Below are 18,046 nucleotides of genomic sequence, written 5' to 3'. Positions count from 1 at the left end.
GCTCAATTTGGCTCGTTAGGGCTCGACTCGGCTTGTTTAGTAAACGGGCTGAGTTTGAGCTCGAGTTTTTGGCTTATCTAGTAAACAATCCAAGTGGAGCTCAGCCTGTTCGACAAAAGCTCGATTCGTTAAGGGAGGTTCGGCTCGATTAAATAGGCTTGTTTAGTGAATGATTAAACTCGGCTCATTAAGGCTCAAATCGAGCTCAAGCTCAAGTTTTTGACTTGTTTAATAAATAAGCTGAGTTCGAGTTCGACAAAACTCAACTCGGTTCGTTTACGGTCCTAAATTAATATCACAATCCACGTAGGTGTGGGTTGGTGGCTTATTGTGGGCTCATTTTAATGGTTCAATCCGTCAAATTTGGATTCATGGGCTTATTATGGGCTCACTCTAATGGTCCAGATCCGTTTATTGGCCTCATTTTATTGATTCGATCCGTTTTAACTCCCCTGCCGCAGGCCCACAACCACAAGTGATCGCTCGCGCCACCACCATTCTCCGCCTCCTCCTCCTCCTCTCTCTCTCTCTCTCTCCATATCATATGAACAATGAGCATATACATATACCTACAAATCACTCCATATTATCCACCTCCACCGCCGGATTTTTGGCCACCGCCACTCACCATTAACCAACCAAACACCCCCACTCCCCCCCCCCCCCCCCAAAAAAAAAAAAATCTCGCTCATATTATGTTTACCTATTAGTATATCCCACTCTATGACGTAAAGACCAACATAGATCAATATTTACAAATCGGTAGCTTATTCCCTCAGCTGTGATGTTTGGGGAATTTGCGGCGATGGCGGTCCGGGGGAAGATGGAACAAATGTCAGCAACAAAAGGAGTTTCCATGGCATTTGCACCTATTGGAGCTGCTGTTTGCGTTGTCTGCTTCGTCACTCCCTCCTCCCCTGCAACTCGGGTATTCACTTTCTCCTTAGGCATGTCTCGATGCTGTGGATATAGATTTTAGATTATAGCTTCGGATTCTGTTGCAGATTATAGATTTTGAATTTGAATAAAAGCTGATAAACATGTTTACAGTTGTGAAATTATGATTAAGCTAGAGTAAAAGCTGGTACGGTTTATTGAAAAAGCCGAAAATCATTGTTTTTATAATACTTTGAATCTTAAATTCATCCCAAACGCAAACTTTGTCTCTTTTCATGGCCCAATCGCAATGCAGCTCCGAACCCCTTTTCACATCTTCGTAGTTTGATTCATTGAAACGTCGCGATGTATCTTTTAGATTTTTTTCCCACAGGTAGGATGTTGGTGAGTTAATTGGTCAGATTGCTCTATGTGCTAACTGATTTAATGAGGTTTAGGCGGACTTAACAGGTTCTTAATTTTCTTTTCCTGTTTTGTTTGAAATTGTATGTTTAAGATAGATTGTATGCACGATTTGCTGATGACTATTGGTGGAATAAATTGTATATAGTTAAGTATTAAATGATTCTATCCCACCTTTTTTTTCACACATTTGAACAAAGTATAGAAGAAACTAAAATATTTACTTCCGCCTTTTTCATATGTCAAAGGGAATATTCTGTGGGATTTAGAACCACTTCTCTCGTGATTAAAATAGTTTATGTATGAGAACTAATTTACTTATACTTCTTTTTGTTTATGCTGAATCTACCACAAAATACACAGATCCTATACCAAGCTCCAGATGAAGTAGAAGAGAATAGATGTCATTTCACACCTGCATGGTTTTCTTACTGGACCTAACATATTTTCGAGGGACAAGTAACAGCAATTTATTAAGTAAAGAGCTTCAAGAGGATGTTACCCATATACTAAAGAAAGGCATGACAAACCATCAGCAAAAAGAAGTGTCAAACCGATAAAAAGGCTCCCTCTAATTGCACAAAGAATAACAGAAGTATCCAAACTCAGAAGCACATTATTAGACCCAAACTTTGCAGTACTGAAAACCAAAAAAAAAAATTATGGACATCACTTAAGCCTTATTAAGCTAGAAGCCTAGGATTTACAAGAGTCACTGCTCTAACTTGTAGATCTTACTAAAAACAGAAAGGGAGGCATTGATAGGTAAATATAAACATTGTTGTGAGTAGGGACTGAAAAGGGTACACTACCCTAATGAGTCAGGATTTCTTGTCCTTTATATGATTGCAAATAATGCTTTCACACACTCAAAGATTACTAAAAAGACATACATGTTACAACTTACAAATAGCATGATATTGACACCATATTCATTAGTCAAGTCAATTCAAGGTTTGCAAAATTAGGATTTCGATATATGTAACTCTTTGTTGGGCCTGGAGTGCCCCCATGGATTTGGTTACACAATGTCACTCTTTGCGACCGCTGTAAAAACAGACTTGCGGGTGTAATGTCGAATGCCATAAAAGACTTAATTGAAGCCTTCGGTAACACCAATTGATTTTAGGAGAGATGGTGGAAAAGCAGTCCGACAAGTGGTATCAGATCTAGGAAGTCATGAGTTCGAGTCGCGGGAGCATCATCGTGAGGGAGGGATTGTTGGGCCGGGAGTGCTCCCATGGATTTGGTTCGCTAACGCCAATTGGTTTTAGGAGAGATGGTGGAAAAGCAGTCCTATACTCTCAATTTGGCCACTTTGAGCCAAGCTATGGATTTCACATGGAAAGAGGAGTAAAACAACCTAATTTTAATGTTTCTCTACACAAAACCCCCAATCAACTCCATACAACAGGCTGAAGTCCCTCAACTCAACTTCAATCCCACAATGTCAGTGCATAAAAGCAAAAGGGATTTTTTGTTTCCTAAATTACCTCACTCAGTTCTTTGTATCAATACCATTGGGGAACCGTCATAGACTCATATACAAGCTATTTATTGTTGCGTTTGGGTCATTTTGGCGCTTAACTATCCACACTAATTTGCATTGATTAGAGTGTTGCTGATTCTTTGTTTATAATCCTGTGCTGGTTTGCATGTGGAAGTAAAGGACCCGTTGTTTGAAACTGCATATATGACTTCTCAAGTTTTCCCGATCTCTCATTAAACTTGTGAATTCTCCTTCCTTATCGCGGTTTGTCTAGATAGCTAGAAACAACTTCGATCGGTGCGTCTACGCAAGTGAAAGAGTGAAGGAGGGGAAAAATGACAGGAAAATCAGCTAATTGTAGGGGTAAAAACGATAAAGTACTACACTTATAATTAATGGTTTGGGGGGATTCGGCGAAGTTCCTTCATTGTCTTGGTTGACAAGCAACTAGGCATTAAGTGATGATGTCTTACTTGCATTTACTACTGTGGGTCCTACTACTGTGTTTTGAATGTATAAATGAATGAAAAATAGGACTTTGTATCACATTACTCCAAGCAAAACCTCTCCGCCCATTCGTGAAATCCAAACAACTTTAAAAGATCCATCACAGCAGGTCAGTCATTCTATATAATCTGAAGTTTCTGAGCATAGATAGCTCTCCCCCTTTGGTTCCTCAGCATAGGTAAGAAACTCGTTTAAAAATGTGCAAGCATAACAAAATTATTAATGATAGTGACCAGCTAGATAGTTAGCTCAGTTTGTTTCTCAGTATGGGAAATGTGTATTTTGTGTTCTTTTGTTTTCTTGGCAACCAGACGGTCAGGGCCTGGGCCGCTTTTTGACTGCTTTCTGATTTTCAGTTTCTTCCTTGCTTAAAATTTCCAACGTGTGGAGATTGGTGAAAATGATTCGACCTCGGTCCAGTTGTCGTCGGTTAGGAAGTCGAGAGCGCATGTGAGGGTTACAGAGATCTGATAGTGCAGGTCACGATGGAATGGGGGATTGGGTCCAAAAGACTCACCATTTGACAAGCAAATAAATGTCATATAAATCAGTTAATTCCTGGGTTGAAGATCAAACCACAAGCTTCCACACTTCGTCTAGGCTGTGTGCTCAACAAGTCTCACAAGGGAGACTAGTTTGATTTTAGAATCTAGGAGAAATTTATTGTCATTATAAATCTTAGTTGTCATTATAAATCTCAGTCCCACCTTGGCTTTGACTTGGTTGGCAAGTAATTCCTATACATAAGTGATGAGGTCTTACGTGCATTTATTAACGTGGGTCCTAATACAGTGTCAAGAATGACAAGGGATGAGAAATCGGACTCTGTAGCATAACTCTCCAAGCAAAACCTTCTCCAATTCTCCTTAATCTAAATTATTTCCGACAATCAATCACAACTCAAAACAGGCCATTTCTACGGAAAACAAATAAAGTTTCCTTTTTGGAATTCTCTCCTTGTTTGGTTCCTCAGAATGGGAAAGGAAACAAAATTTGATTATGTAAAGTATAAGAAAGTTAGTTATGATAGTGGCTAGATATTTTCCTAGGTGCTTTTTGTAGTATGGATACTTGGGAACTAGAAACCAAAGATCCATCTTGATATTATTATTTTTTTCTTGGCAACCAAACAGAGGGTTGCTGATAATCGTCCTGTGATTCACATTTTTCTTCTTGTTTTGAATTTGTAATTTGTGCAGATTCTGTCAAATGGCTGCAATCAGGTTTACAGTTTTGAAATCACTCTGTTCTTCGGCCAAACCATCTTCAAGAGTGCAACTGCGTCAACCATGTGGCTATTATGGTAACATTGGGAAATTCAAAGACGAATGTGATGTCAGGCCAACCTTTACTTACATAAACCGCAGTTACCATGTTAAAGAATCTGGGTTCACTCAGAGTTATGTGAAAAGCGGTTTTGGAACGATGGGTGTGGCTTCTTTTGCTAGAAATGATCCATACAATAGGGCCAAGTTTTTTTATAGATTGTCGCCCATCTCGTCCAATTGGCATGTACTGCATAATGTGTCTCCGCTTGCAATCAGCCCTGTGCTGAATTGCCGGTTTCATTCGTCATTTTCCAGAGGCAAAGGAGATAAAGCCACTGACGTTCCAGAAGTTCCAGTTGTTTCAAGTGGAGGTGAGCCAACTGTTAGTGAAAGTGGTGTAGGTGGAGATAATTGGACTGATATAGTTAAGGATGGTTGGCAGTGTACAGTAGATGCTATGGTTTATACAGGGGAAAGGGCTAAAGAAGCCTCTACTGAATTGACTCCTTTTGTTCAACAGTTGCTCGATTCTCATCCCTACCTTAGGCATGTTATTTTACCAGTTGGTTGTACCTTGGCTGCTATTATAGTGGCTTGGGCAATGATACCAAGGCTTTTAAGGAGATTTCACATGTACTCAACACAACATCCAGCTGCTTTATTGTCTGGTATCACCTTATGGAGGCCAGCTCCATATGAGAAAAGCTGCTGGGGTGCTTTGGAGGATCCAGTGAGATATCTAATTGCCTTTGTGGCGTTTTCACATATGTAAGTAGAGCTGCTATTCATACTTACATCCTGAACTTATATATTCTAGTTTTGAATCCTGATTTGATTCAATCTGTATGCAGAAGCACGATGATAGCACCAACCACCATTGCGTTACAGTACATTGCACCAGCTTGGAGGGGCGCGGTTATTGTTTCATTTGTAGGGTTTTTGCATCGGTGGAAAACAAGCACATTTGCTCGAGCTTTGGCTGTAAGGAGCATAGCAGCAATTGAACGAGAGAAGTTATTAACCCTCGAAAAAATCTCATCCATTAGTTTATTTGTTCTGGGATTGATGGCTTTAGCCGAGGCATATGGCGTTGCTGTGAAATCTGTTATGGTGTTTGCTCTTGTAGGAGGTCAGTTTCAGAACAATGTGACAGTGGTTATGCCTAGTGTGTTTCTGATAGTGATAGTAGGTGTTTTAGTGCGAATAAACTTTTTGATTTGAAATTATGAACATCATATGCATTCCAAAACATAGTTCGTTATCAACTTTGTTAACTTCAATTCTTTGTCAACAAAAACTTTTTTCATGCGTGTTAGGACCTTTAGATTAAACCTCTGGGTTCTGTCGCTATATTGACTGCTTGTGGGTATACGATATATCCCACAACCGGATGCACCTTCTCCAAGAACCCCTCCGGTGACTACCTCCAGGAGGAGCAAGGCCTCCTCCACAATATCCACCTCCAGGAGGAGCAAGGCCTCCTCCACAATACTCACCTCCGGGAGGAGCAAGCCTTCCTCCACGATCCTCAGCTCCGGGAGAAGCAAGGCTTCCTCCACGAACCTTGCCTCCACCAAAGTGAAGCTTCCTCCACAAGTTATACGTTCTGCCCAGGAGGAGACTTCCTCCACGAACCTTACCTCTGCCGAAGCAAGCTTCTTCCACGAACTCCACCTCCGGAGGAGCAAGGCCTCCTCCAGGAACTCCCCACTCATGGAGGAGTGAGGTCACCTCCGGGCACTTCACCTCCTACTTAACACTTCGAAGACTCCAGAATACTTAAAGGCGACTCTATACACCATCCTAGGCCGGGAGTAGGGCCTAGGTACCTCGCTCGGGACCTAAGGAGGAATGTGGTTTGGAGGCTAGAGCAAGGGGTTTGTCAAGGAGGACGAGCTTGATTTCGGCGAGCTCTAACTTGACCGGTCCTAGAGAGAGAGGGGGCATTGACCGCCATCAGACATCTCGGAAGAAGTATCATACCTACCGCCTGGCACCTCGGAGCCTGTATCATACCTACCGCCTGACTTGGCTGATGATACGGGTCTCCATGTATCACCGAAATAGCCTCTGTTGGTTCCTTGGTTACAAGCTCCAACGCCTGACTTGGGACTAAAAGAGGAAAGCATGTCAACCTCCACTTTGCCCACCAATGGGGAGGAGCCTCACACCTGGCTCTCTCTCATCTCCAAGGTTCATATATAACAAGCATTCAATACATCCTATCTACCTATCTACTCTCTGGTTAAGACATCCACTGCCATCCCCCTCTCTCTCTCTAAGTCCGCCCCGAGCTCTCTCCTCCTCCACCTCCGGTGGTCTCGAGCACCATTGTAGCAACCGCCATATACTCGGAGGGCGACTCAGGTACTCTTCCCACTCCTACCTCCCACATTGCTACCAATTGCTTTATTTGGTGAGTGACCAAGTGAAGATTTCGAGTCATTTGTGTGTGTGCACATGCGCGCGTGCTCGTAGTCTAATCTATTTATTTTGCATTACCGATGCTCCGAATTTTGATGCTTTCCAGCTATGATTTGGGGGCATCGTTCCACAGCTTATGTCCCTTGAGTTCCTCGAATTTCAGAGATAAATGGGGGCCGATATTTCAGTGGTAAAACTTTGTGAGAGTAGCCACTATGTGCATTTATTTCAAAGGTTAGGTCTGTCTCTAGTCATCCCTAGCCTATAGCCCCATTGATGGGGGATTACATGGGTATTGTTATTGTTTGTAATTCAAGTCCATTTTGTAGGTTTTTGTTATGTTTTGTTTTGAACCATATCCTTTTTGGTCCCTGTAACTGAGAATTTATATCCCCATGCCCGTGATTTTCCATGAGTTAGCATCTCTTAGCTATGTCATTCTTGCTCTCATTCAGTTTAACTTTCTCATCTCAGTTTGCTATGCCATAATTTGAGAACAATTTCCAATATTGACACTACTAAATATTGTAATGGTGCCTCTCCCTGGTTTCTTGAAGGCCATGTTTTAGTACTAGTTGATAGCAATTCTTTGACTTCTGATTTTGTTGTCTTTTTTGCAGAAGCAGCTGCTGCTTTTGCTGCTAGGGACATCCTTTGGAATATTTTCAGTGGGCTTTCGGTGCAGATTTCACAGCCTTTTTCAGTTGGGGATACAATAAAAGTATGATTAATGTGCTTTGTGTATTTAGATCAGATCTGGCAGACCTTTTTGTTTGTCCGTTTCACTTGTTCTAATCTGCAGTACAACCATTTTTCAAATGCAATTTTTTGCATGCTCTATGGACAAATTAACTAGACATATTCAGCATGATATGCCATTGTTTATCTTGTCTGGAACTGTTATCGCCTTAGTAGATAAAATTGTAAGAGGTACCCATGTTTAATTAGAAACTTGGAGAGAAGCGTTAGAGTTAAACAGAGTACTTGTTATGTAGATTTAGCAGAGTCAAAATGCTAGTGTTGACAGAGTGACCCTTCTAAATCAAGTGGCAGAGTGCTTGGGTAGTGTGTGAAAGCGCAAGATACCCACAAAGTTGAAGGGGAAATTCTACAATTTTGCTATGAGGCCTACCATTTTATTCCGGGCTACTAAGATACAACATGCGAGCATGATAAGTGTTGCTAAAATAAGAATGTTGAGATAGATGTGTGGTAAGGCTTTGCAAAATAGAATTAGAAACAAGAACATTCACGGAATTGTAGGTGTAGCATTGGTAAAAGATAAGATGAGAGAAAATAGATTAAGGTGGTTTTAACATGTCTATCTTAGCTCGATGGATGAGGTAGTTAGGAGGAATGATATGGTTATTGTTGAGAGCAACACTAAGGGGAGGGGAAGACCAAAATTGACGTAGAGGCGGTAGTTCGAAAGGATCTAGGTTTTTTGAGCACCATGGAACACGATGCCCTCGGCAGAGCTTAATGAAAAAAATTGACTTATGTAGCCAACCCCAATTGATTGAGACTTCAGGCTTTGTTTGATATGGTTAAGTACGAAAACTTGCTATTGTCCTGTAATCTTGAAGAGTTTGCTTTTGGTAAACAAAGGATTTTTATCTGTTCTACGGATTTTCCAAGTTCTTCAGTTAAGGCTTAGCCTTTTGTTTTCCTTGTACACACAACCATTCTCATCATAATGTATGAGCTTCTTCAAGAATCTAGGTAACCCAACATATTTCTAACCAGGATATGCTATTTGGTTTGCAAGTCAACAATAGTTTCGAGTTTTATAGACTCTGCAAGATGCTGAAGAAAGGGAGTCTAAAGTACTTCTCTTCACTGCCCTTCTGTTTTTCCTGAAATTCCTCTGTTGGTCATAGACTATGAGAAATAGTTGAGGTAGGTGGCTTAGAGCTGTCCGAGAATCGTCATTCTCATATAATGCCTGACTGTCCAACAAACAAGTAGACTTTGGAGAAAATAGTTGGTATAGTAGTTAATTACCTAGGATAGTTAAGGAAGAAGTGCTTCTGTTCTTCTGGAGGCATTCATCGGCTTAAATTTGGTTGTAAGTTCTTAGAAGTAATTTTGTTCTGAATTCCACGTCACCTTATGAGGCTGCTCCAAATGAGTGGCATGATTGTGCCTTGAGCACTATTGTTGTTATTCAAGTATGCAATGATGGTGATGATTTGGTGAGCTGGTGGAGCTTGCAAGGGTGAAAGAGATAGGAGGGCGGGGGGGATGTTTAGAGATTTTGGTGAAATTAGACTTGGAAATTGGGAATTATTACCCGTTGAAGATCTTGACATCTGTCACAAATTCTCAGTACATAAATTATTTTCTTGACTACAATGTCTTGTATGACTTATTAGATCGGGATATATATTTTTAAATACAATGTCCTTCATGCTTTCCTTAGTTCTTCTTTCTGTTGTGAATATCACTGACTTCTTTGCAGGTTGGGTCTGTAGAAGGTCAAATTGAAAAAATGGGACTCATAACCACATCATTACTAAGTGCTGAGGAATTTCCTATAATAGTTCCAAACTCACTGTTATCTAGTAAGGTAGGCCTGCTCTCTTTTACATCCACATTCCAGTGCTTGGAGCTATACTGCAATTCATCATGTGGGCTATCACTGTACCACCTTAAAATCTGGTGGCTATACATCAAAGTTTTTTTGTTTGTCCCTGCTGCTGGCCTAATTATATTATGTCAGAAAATGTGCAACAGCTCATGTTTCAACCATTGTAAATTTGTAATGTGATGCCAAACTTTAGCTTCACTAGAACATAGCTATGTCCCTACGAAGTACGTATTTGATGCTACACTGATTCTCTATCATTTACATATGTGATTGTATATTTGTATTCATCATACCCTTGTTTGTCTGGTTTTTTTTCTTTTGTTTTTTTGTGGAAGGAACCAGACAATTCATAGTAGCGGAAAAGAAATTCATTTTCTTCCCTTTAGTGGTGTGACCTATAATAAATACAACCATGACGGGTGGCAATATTATGGTTTTCTAACATCCATCATAACTTTGTATCAATAAATTTCAATCCTGCTTGAAAAGAAGTGCGTCAGGGCTGAGACTGAACTGCAAGTCACTTTTTCATTTGGTTCAATCTTCCAAGTAATAATCTCCATCCTCTGGTTCTTCTGCTACCCAGAGTACCTTAATCCCAGATGCCTATGGTAAGTACTGATACAATAGTGTATCTTAGAGTAAGAATTGCATGAAGAACTTCCTGTCGGCTTTGAAGTATTTATGGAATCTCTGTAAGAATGAGCAGATTATTGTGCTTGTTCAGTTGCATTGTCAATTATGAAGTAATTGTACGGAAAATCAGGGGTCAGTTGCTCAAGTCAAGGCACTTGAGAGTCAGTATTTTCTTGATTGACATGGGTGAACAATTTGCCTAGTTCCATGGAATGTTTGAAACAGGGCAAGTATTGTATGCAAATGCTTGTTTCCAATTCCTAAAAGTACAGATGCACTCAGAAAAACTGCACCATATAAAACTACCGTAATGTGTATAATTGTCTGGGTGATCAACTTCTCTGGATTTCATTTCGTATTAAAAAGTGAGCAGATGTATGTATCTCTTGGATTCCTTTGGTGGCCCTTTTCTCATCTATGGCTCGTGTGGTTTTATGAAGTCTATTTCCGTGAGCAATTGGAATGCTTGCAGCTTGCTAACTTGCCTAACCAGCAGCTGATTCTTGGTTACTTGTTTTTCACTACTGTTTTCTTTTGGCTTTGTTTTACCTTTTACTGTTGTGGTTTCTAGAATTGTAGAAAACAAAAGTATTGTTTGCATGTAATTTGGTGATGTCATTTACTTGTAGGTGATTGTCAATAAATCATGCTGGCATGCCCTGGTCACCAAGATTCCTGTGCAAACAGATGACCTCGGTAAGATTCCCCAGATATCAGAGGACATAAAGAGCATGCTGAGATCGAATTCAAAAGTTTTCATGGAAAAGAAGCCCCCATTCTGTTTTTTGTCTCGAATAGAAAGATCTTATGCTGAACTGACTCTCGGATGCAGTCTCAAATATATGGTATTTTTTCTTTCTCAAGTTTTTCTCATCTAAACAGAATCGTTATGTGATTTCAATTGTGTTTGCTAAACGCTTCTTAATGTGTTATCTTGTCATTCCACTTGCCAAAGTTGACCAGTATTTCAAGGATAATTCTGAATTTTCAACTTTCCTTGGTTAGAGATCGGGATTGTGATCATCTTAATAGAACTGCTCAAGCTTTGACTTCTTTTCTACTTCCTCTCAGAGGTGGTCGACGTCAACTGATTCAAAGATGATGCGCATATTCTTGATTCCTGTTTAATTATGTTAACGGGCATAATTGACATACAGTTGCATCATCAATTTTCACACAATGAAAACTAATGTCCTTTCTTCATACCGATGACTCTTCTCTAATGCTAAGCCATTATTATAATTTACCATGTTCAAATACTAGGCCTTTCAAAGGAAGTTGTATGATGTTACCATTGTGTAGCGAGGAGGAAACAAAAGTGAAATGCTAAAAAATGCTGAGAGTGAGTCAACGTCAGAATGGAGTCATTTCTAAAGAACTTCCCCACTCCCCGTTATTTAGATTTGAGGTAGCTGCAATGTTGATTGAGAGATCCCTCTTTTGTGCAATAATACAAGGTTTATTCAGTGAGATGTTTATTTGTCTGCTTTGAATTCTTGATGCTTAGACTCATCCTTAATCATGTTGTTACATTTTACAATCTATCTCCTTTCTGTTTCACAAAAAATGGCTGTTTTCTTTGGTGGTTGTAGAGCAAGGATGAGTTTTACTCAACAGAGCAAGACATTCTTCTGCAATCAGTCCAGATAATCAAGCAGCATGGTGCTACACTGGGTAGTACCCTGGAAGAGATATGATCGCTGGATGTATTACAAGGAATGCATAATTAGAGTTCTTGATCTACTAGACAGACCTGCTTAATAAATTTCCGGACATGAGTTACACAGTCCTGAATTTGTGATTACTGTTTGGATTTTTCTGGATTTGATGATATCATTGTTGGAGTTGCATATGCTCTCAATTATCCTATTCGTTATTGCTTTTATCTGATTACAACTATCTCTGTTGAGCTTTTTATTGCCCTCTCGTCCTTGTGTTTTGTTTCTATTTCAGAGTCACTTTTCAGCAACTTCTTAGAGATTTGCTTTCGAGACTCGATCTTTTTACATAGACTTAATTTTGAGCGAAAATGGTTTTCAAGAATTTGGAAGTATCATTCGGTGTTTTCTTAAAATTGGATTCATTTTGAAAAATCAGTCAATTGGTTTTCTAAAAACAGGAACTTAGCCAAAAACAGCAACCAAACATAGATGTGCATTTCTTTTGAGCAGTCCATCTTTTTTGCCTTTCTCGTTTCCGATGATGGCAATACATCTTTGTTTAGAATTTAAAACTCTGAAGTGCAAGAAGTCATCTAGCGCATGACTCTCGAGCACTTGTCCACATTATTGAAAATACAGATAATCCAAAAATTGATGCAGACACTCCAAAAAACAAAGAAAAGTGGCTTTGGAATTACACTGATTTTGGAGTGTCTGCATCAATTTTTGGAGTGCCAATATCATTTTCCTAATTCTTAACCCTGTTTTACAGCCTCATGTTTCAGGTACTCAGCAAAATCAGCAATATACTGATCATGTAGCTTCCGGTCCCCGAAAACTGCGGCAGCTTCTCTCGCTCGGGCCCGTATCCCCTGTCCTTCCTCCGACACCATCGCTCGTTTCAGCGACTCGGCTATATCGTTCCCCGTAAACAATCCATCTTCTCTTCTCTCCACTTCAATTCCCAAGCCCTTCTCCACAAGCAGCCTTGCATTCAACCGTTGATCAATTATGAATGGCAACAAAACGAGACAATGTCCGAATTGCAATGTCTCTATGACAGACCCCCACCCAGAATGAAACAAGGACCCCCCAATTGATTTATGTCCCAAAATCTCCATTTGTGGGGCCCATCCAATGCACACCTTCCCTCTCCCCGATGTCCGGCCACCGAAATCCGACGGGAAAATGTCGGGATCGTCGGCGGCCCAATTGGGTTTTCTAAGGGCCCATAGAAAAGGAAGATTTGATAACTCTAGCCCATGAGATATCTCATGAACTTGTTCTCTGGTTAGTTTACACTCACTCCCAAACCCAACAAACACAACTGAACTAGGTGGTTGTTGATCCAGCCACTCGAAGATCTCAGTCCAGGGCCCATCAGTAACCGTTTCTCTCTCCTTTGGTGGTTCCGGCGGAAGTAAACCCACTGGAATCACCGGCACGTTGTTGAGTCCGGCAAGTGAATTTAAGTATTCGCATTCAAATTCTACGCAACTACGCACTGCGATGGCGTGACATGATTCGAGTATTTTGGCAAGTCGGTCACCATCCGGTTTCCCAGTTCCGTTGTTTCCATAGATTCCTGGGTGCACGAGAATTGCTTCATGGGTGCGGTATGCTATTGACGACGGGAAGCTGAACCACTCCGGTGGTGACGTCATGCTCTCCGGCGATGGCCTTGTAAGGAAAATTATTGTTGAAAAAGAACTATAAATAATACTTATTATGAAACAATCCAATGATTAATTCGATGGAGACCACCATTGTTCCATTTTGTTTTCTTTTCTTGGTTGAAAAAAGATCAAATACATGAAAGTACAGAATACTTATTATTCTATTGGCTACAAAATAACTTGCGTGCCATTTTAAAAATAGGAGCCATTAATTTTATAAATTCCGTGTAAATTACTCAATCTCAAAAAGTGAGATTGCTTAGATATTCATGAGTATTCTGTCAAGCAAAATATGTTATCCAATAAAACCTAATTTTGAATCACTGGAGAGAAACTTTAAAGTTGGAAATAATCCTAGCCCATAATACCACATACCTAACTCTTTTCCGGCCGTCGCCGGCGAGGCACTCCGACGGCCCAAAGAAAGCACAAGCAGCCGCAGGGTAGGCGTAGAAGCAAACAAGGGGCACTTGGCATTCTCTAGCCACATCGGCAGCCCAGTGAGAGACAACGTCGACGACGATCCAATCCGGTCTCGTCTTGGCCACAAACTGCTTGAAGGGTTCCTCCATCAGATCAAATGCCGCCTTGAGAAACTGCATCTTCTCTGGCGGAATGTCAACGGTGGCCTCGGCGCCCTCCGGCAGCAAGCCACGGTGGTCTGCTGCCGGTGTGAGCGGAAGCTCGACCATTGTTATGAGGGGTGCTAGATTTGGAGGGAGTTTCGGGAGTCTCTGAATGTTTTTTGGAGTTGAAACGAAGGAGACTCGAATACCTGCATTAGCATGCACACACAATACCTATATTAGTGGTACGTACTCATGATGTAGTAACCGTATTGAGAGTATTAAACGATACGTGCCGAGAAAAGTGGCCACGGAGCATCTCATCGGCCATCAATCGGGCACTTAAGGCCCGGTTCCTATATTTACTGATGAGATACGCAGCGAGCAATATTTAAAAATCTTGCTATACGAAAGAATGGAGAAAGTTAGCCATGTGATATAGTTAGAGTGAAGATGTGAGTAAGACCGTCATCGACAGAGAGAGAGAGAGAACTGGCCTGCTTTAGCTAAGGCAATGGAGAGCTGGAAAAAGGGAATCATGTGACCAAAAGCCAGCCATGGCACCATTACAACATGAATCTCTTCTCTCTCCATAATTCCTTCTCTGGAATATCGATCCCCCAAGTAAATGGATGTTACTCCAGAAATAGCTTAAATTAATAAATGAATCTGTTTTGCTCCAAGCCCACGTGAAGCAGGAGAGAGCTCATGCACAGTATTTATAAAAAATTGGTATAGGGTCCACTATAGAGAACTTGTAACCCAATTAGTCCACCTTTAATGTTTGTAACTCCTCTAGTCCACTAATATAGTTTAGTAAGGCCTTAAGTCCATTTTTTTTAAAAACAAATTAAACCAAGACAAAAATGTCCTCCTATATAAACTGTCATATTGAAAGAAACCCTAGAAAAAAAAATCTGGAGCACAGCCTCCCCCTCTCTCTCTCATTGCCGCCGGAGAAAAGTCATGGAATTTGTGTACGGGTGGGAGTCGGGTTGGGTCTAAGCCCACACCAGTTGCAATCTGGCCGCCTCTTTGTCTTCGGATCTTTGATACATCGTGCGAAACATGCTATAGTGAACTAGTGGGGTTAGACCATTCTCTATAGTGGCCGCCTTTTTGTTGTTGTTCAACCATTCTCCTATATATATACACACGATTCACAGGTACGCCAAAACCCACATACATGCGACTGTATTTTTGTTGTTTACCCTTATTTAAAGTTTCAATTTTGTTGGATCTTTAAATTTTTGGTTCAATCGACATCTAGGTTTCGCCCCAAATCAGTTATATATGTCGTGTACGTAACTAAAGGGAGATGCTCACTTAGGGACGCATGTTAGAATACCGTAAAGAAATTGTTGATTAGTAATTCGGAAATTTACAATAAGATTAAGATCTGGATGAGTTTGGCTTGAATTCCTCGCGCTAATCTGGGCGTTGTTGTTTGATGTTTGTTAATTAGGTCCGGTGAGGTCGACGGTGACAAGATATCCACCATGATCCGCATGGTTGAAGGCGACGGCGGCAGCCACCATAGAGATCTGTTTCTATCTATTCTCCTTCCAAAAGCGCAAAAGCGCCGCCCCCTCCCTAAACAGAATCACCAGATTCGCTGCCGTTGTGTTCATCGCGCGAGTTTTTTGAATAAATATATAAGGTTATATGTGTGTTTTTTCTAGAACTAAACATATAAGGTTGGAACAGGTTGTGTTTTTTGAAAAAATATATAAGGTTATATGTGTGTATTTCGTGTCACACAAAAAATATATTTTTGTTGTTATTTTATATCATTCTTGGTCCACGTAGCGGCCTCGCTAACTTATACGTGAAAATATGTGATTTGAAGCTCGGTTAGCGATGTGGTTTGGTTATAGATGATCTTCTCTACTGAGACATATGTTATATGTGACAATTTGCCCTTGGTACCTAATTTTGTCCCGTAAAACTCCATAACAAAGGAACTAATAACGTTATATATTCTCTTATTGAATTGGTCCGCGCAGCGGCCTCTCAAAAACACATATGGATATATTCATATATGATTATATATGGTTATAACATTATATATATATATATATATATATATATATATATATATATATATATATATATGAGCTTGTATTGACATAAAAAAAATATTTCAATTTGCATAGAGAACATATAACGTTGTATATGAAATTTTGTCTTGTAAAACTCAAAAAAAAAAAAAGAGGAACTAATAACGTTATATGTTCTCTTATTGAATATATACAAGAAAAAATATTAAAAAATAACGTTATAACGTTGTTTGTTAGAAAATTTTTATCACTCATATAACGTTAAAAAATCAATACAAGAAAAATAGGAAAAAACAAAAAGAGAAATTTGTCACATATATAATGTTAAATGTTAAGTGTAGCGGGTTCAATAAAAAAATCGAAAAAAATAATGAAAAAATACGTTTTTTGTTACACATATAACGTTATATGCGGCGTGATGGCAGCGGTGACGGTGGTGGTGGCGGCGGCGTCAGCCGAGGTGGCAGCGGTGGTGGCAGCTTGATTGCAACAAAAGCGGAAAAAAAATGGAAAAAATATATTTTTGTGTTAGCCAAACAAGGCCCTTGTTTTTTAGGTGGGGTATTTTTGTCATTAAAATTATTAGTGGACTTAGTGGGTTATGAAACTTAGAAGTGGACTAGATGGGTTTGGAAAGTGCTATAGTGGACTTATGAAAAATTCTCCCCAGTATTTATCTGGTCTAGTCCGGTATAGTTTTGGGCCTTTGTGCGCCTTTTTTGGACTCACAATAATGATCGGAATCGTTCATTTTTATAAATATTGTTGATTATGGCATTCACATGTTAATTCAGCTTGATCGAATATCGATAGTACATTTACAAAATTGGACCCAACTGAGGAAAAATAAAAACTAGGCAGGAGATGTGTCCCACGGCCATTTTCGGGGAAGCATTATCGGTGCTCATTTATCACTTTTATTTAAACAAAATATATTAGACTTTGTCATCAATTTCACGAGGTGCTATTTTTTTGGCCGAAAATGATATGAGTACCGACGCCCGGTGTAGGAAAATCGTACCGACGGTTGTGTCGGGCCGTCTCTGGCCACCGGACGGACACGAAAAATAGGGTGTTTAGATTAAACACTCTAGACACATCAGATGCCGTTGATTGCTGCGTAGGCCCTCTCGTTTCTTTTTTTTTAAATTTTTGAATGACTCAAATCTGTCGTCCGATAACCGGAAACAGCTCGACGCGAGCGTCGATACGATTTCCCTGCACCACACGTCGGTACCTATAGCACCGCTCTTTTTTGGCCAAGCAAGGTGCCTTAAAGTACTCCATTAATTGAGGCAATACATTTCTAATCCTATTTTATTGGTTGTCATAGCAATAAAATGGAGTGTTCGGATCGGCCATCTAAACACGTCGGATGCCATTGATTCTCGCGTGGGCCCACTCGGATTTTTTTAGAATTTTTGGACGGCTCGGATCAGCCGTCCGGTGGCCGGAGTGGGCCCGACAGAGCGTCGGGATTCCGATCGGGATTCCCCGGTCGAAAACTGTAGCTTTACTGCACATCACCCACTGTCCTTGATTTTTTATTCCAGAAAGGGACAAAAATGGACCAGCACCCACTAAATCGACACCTAACATTCCTAGATGCAACTACCACTGTAAAACACATGGAAAGACTCAACAATATTTATCGGTTCAATTAAATAAGAACAAAACCCTTTATCTATAGGGAAAATTCTAAAATCAGTCCTATTGTGAGTGTGTATATGTGTATTAAAAGGTATAAAAAGTACACAGAAATATGTATTTTTTTTGTCTTTCAGTGTGCTTATCGTCAGTCCAGAGAGCTAACAATAGCAAAACCGTATCTATATATTTCGATTAAAGTAAATAATGGTACCTGAAAATA

General features: G+C 40.1%; 2 protein-coding genes across 3 annotated transcripts in view; one reads left to right on the top strand and one right to left on the bottom strand.

Moving 5' to 3' along the window:
* The first annotated feature begins 528 nt into the window (after nt 1-528).
* Nucleotides 529-18,046, top strand: part of LOC131333156 (mechanosensitive ion channel protein 1, mitochondrial-like) — a 30,292-nt gene continuing 12,774 nt past the window's right edge. The window contains exons 1-7 of one of the 2 annotated variants that reach the window (XM_058367519.1): nt 529-928; nt 4,495-5,331; nt 5,415-5,692; nt 7,608-7,708; nt 9,449-9,556; nt 10,843-11,058; nt 11,806-12,130. In XM_058367519.1, the coding sequence (XP_058223502.1) occupies nt 4,505-5,331; nt 5,415-5,692; nt 7,608-7,708; nt 9,449-9,556; nt 10,843-11,058; nt 11,806-11,910 (1,635 nt within the window). In that variant the 5' untranslated portion in view covers nt 529-928; nt 4,495-4,504 and the 3' untranslated portion in view covers nt 11,911-12,130. Of the gene's footprint in view, nt 929-4,494; nt 5,332-5,414; nt 5,693-7,607; nt 7,709-9,448; nt 9,557-10,842; nt 11,059-11,805; nt 12,131-18,046 lie in introns of those variants that run through there. The other variant, XM_058367520.1, reaches the window with a different exon arrangement.
* LOC131333158 (putative UDP-rhamnose:rhamnosyltransferase 1) lies at nt 12,345-14,786 on the bottom strand. Its single transcript, XM_058367521.1, has 3 exons — nt 14,614-14,786; nt 13,926-14,325; nt 12,345-13,554 (listed from the first exon to the last, which is right to left on the bottom strand). The coding sequence occupies exons 1-3, from the start codon at nt 14,708-14,710 to the stop codon at nt 12,630-12,632; spliced, it is 1,422 nt and encodes a 473-aa protein (XP_058223504.1). The 5' UTR covers nt 14,711-14,786; the 3' UTR covers nt 12,345-12,629.

This window comes from Rhododendron vialii, chromosome 7a, assembly GCF_030253575.1.
Source record: "Rhododendron vialii isolate Sample 1 chromosome 7a, ASM3025357v1".
Classification (NCBI taxonomy): Eukaryota; Viridiplantae; Streptophyta; class Magnoliopsida; order Ericales; family Ericaceae; genus Rhododendron; species Rhododendron vialii.
The sequence above is the reverse complement of the archived record's forward strand: the minus strand, read 5'-3'. Positions and strand labels throughout refer to the sequence as shown.

What these genes read in the sequence shown, in the direction of transcription:
- LOC131333158 (XM_058367521.1), bottom strand. Translation starts at nt 14,710, where the DNA reads ATGGAGAGAGAAGAGATTCATGTTGTAATGGTGCCATGGCTGGCTTTT. An exon ending in CATTGCCTTAGCTAAAGCAG is followed by an intron (nt 14,326 to 14,613) that starts GCCAGTTCTCTC and finishes ATGCTAATGCAG; the next exon opens with GTATTCGAGTCTCCTTCGTT. An exon ending in GACGGCCGGAAAAGAGTTAG is followed by an intron (nt 13,555 to 13,925) that starts GTATGTGGTATT and finishes TTTCCTTACAAG; the next exon opens with GCCATCGCCGGAGAGCATGA.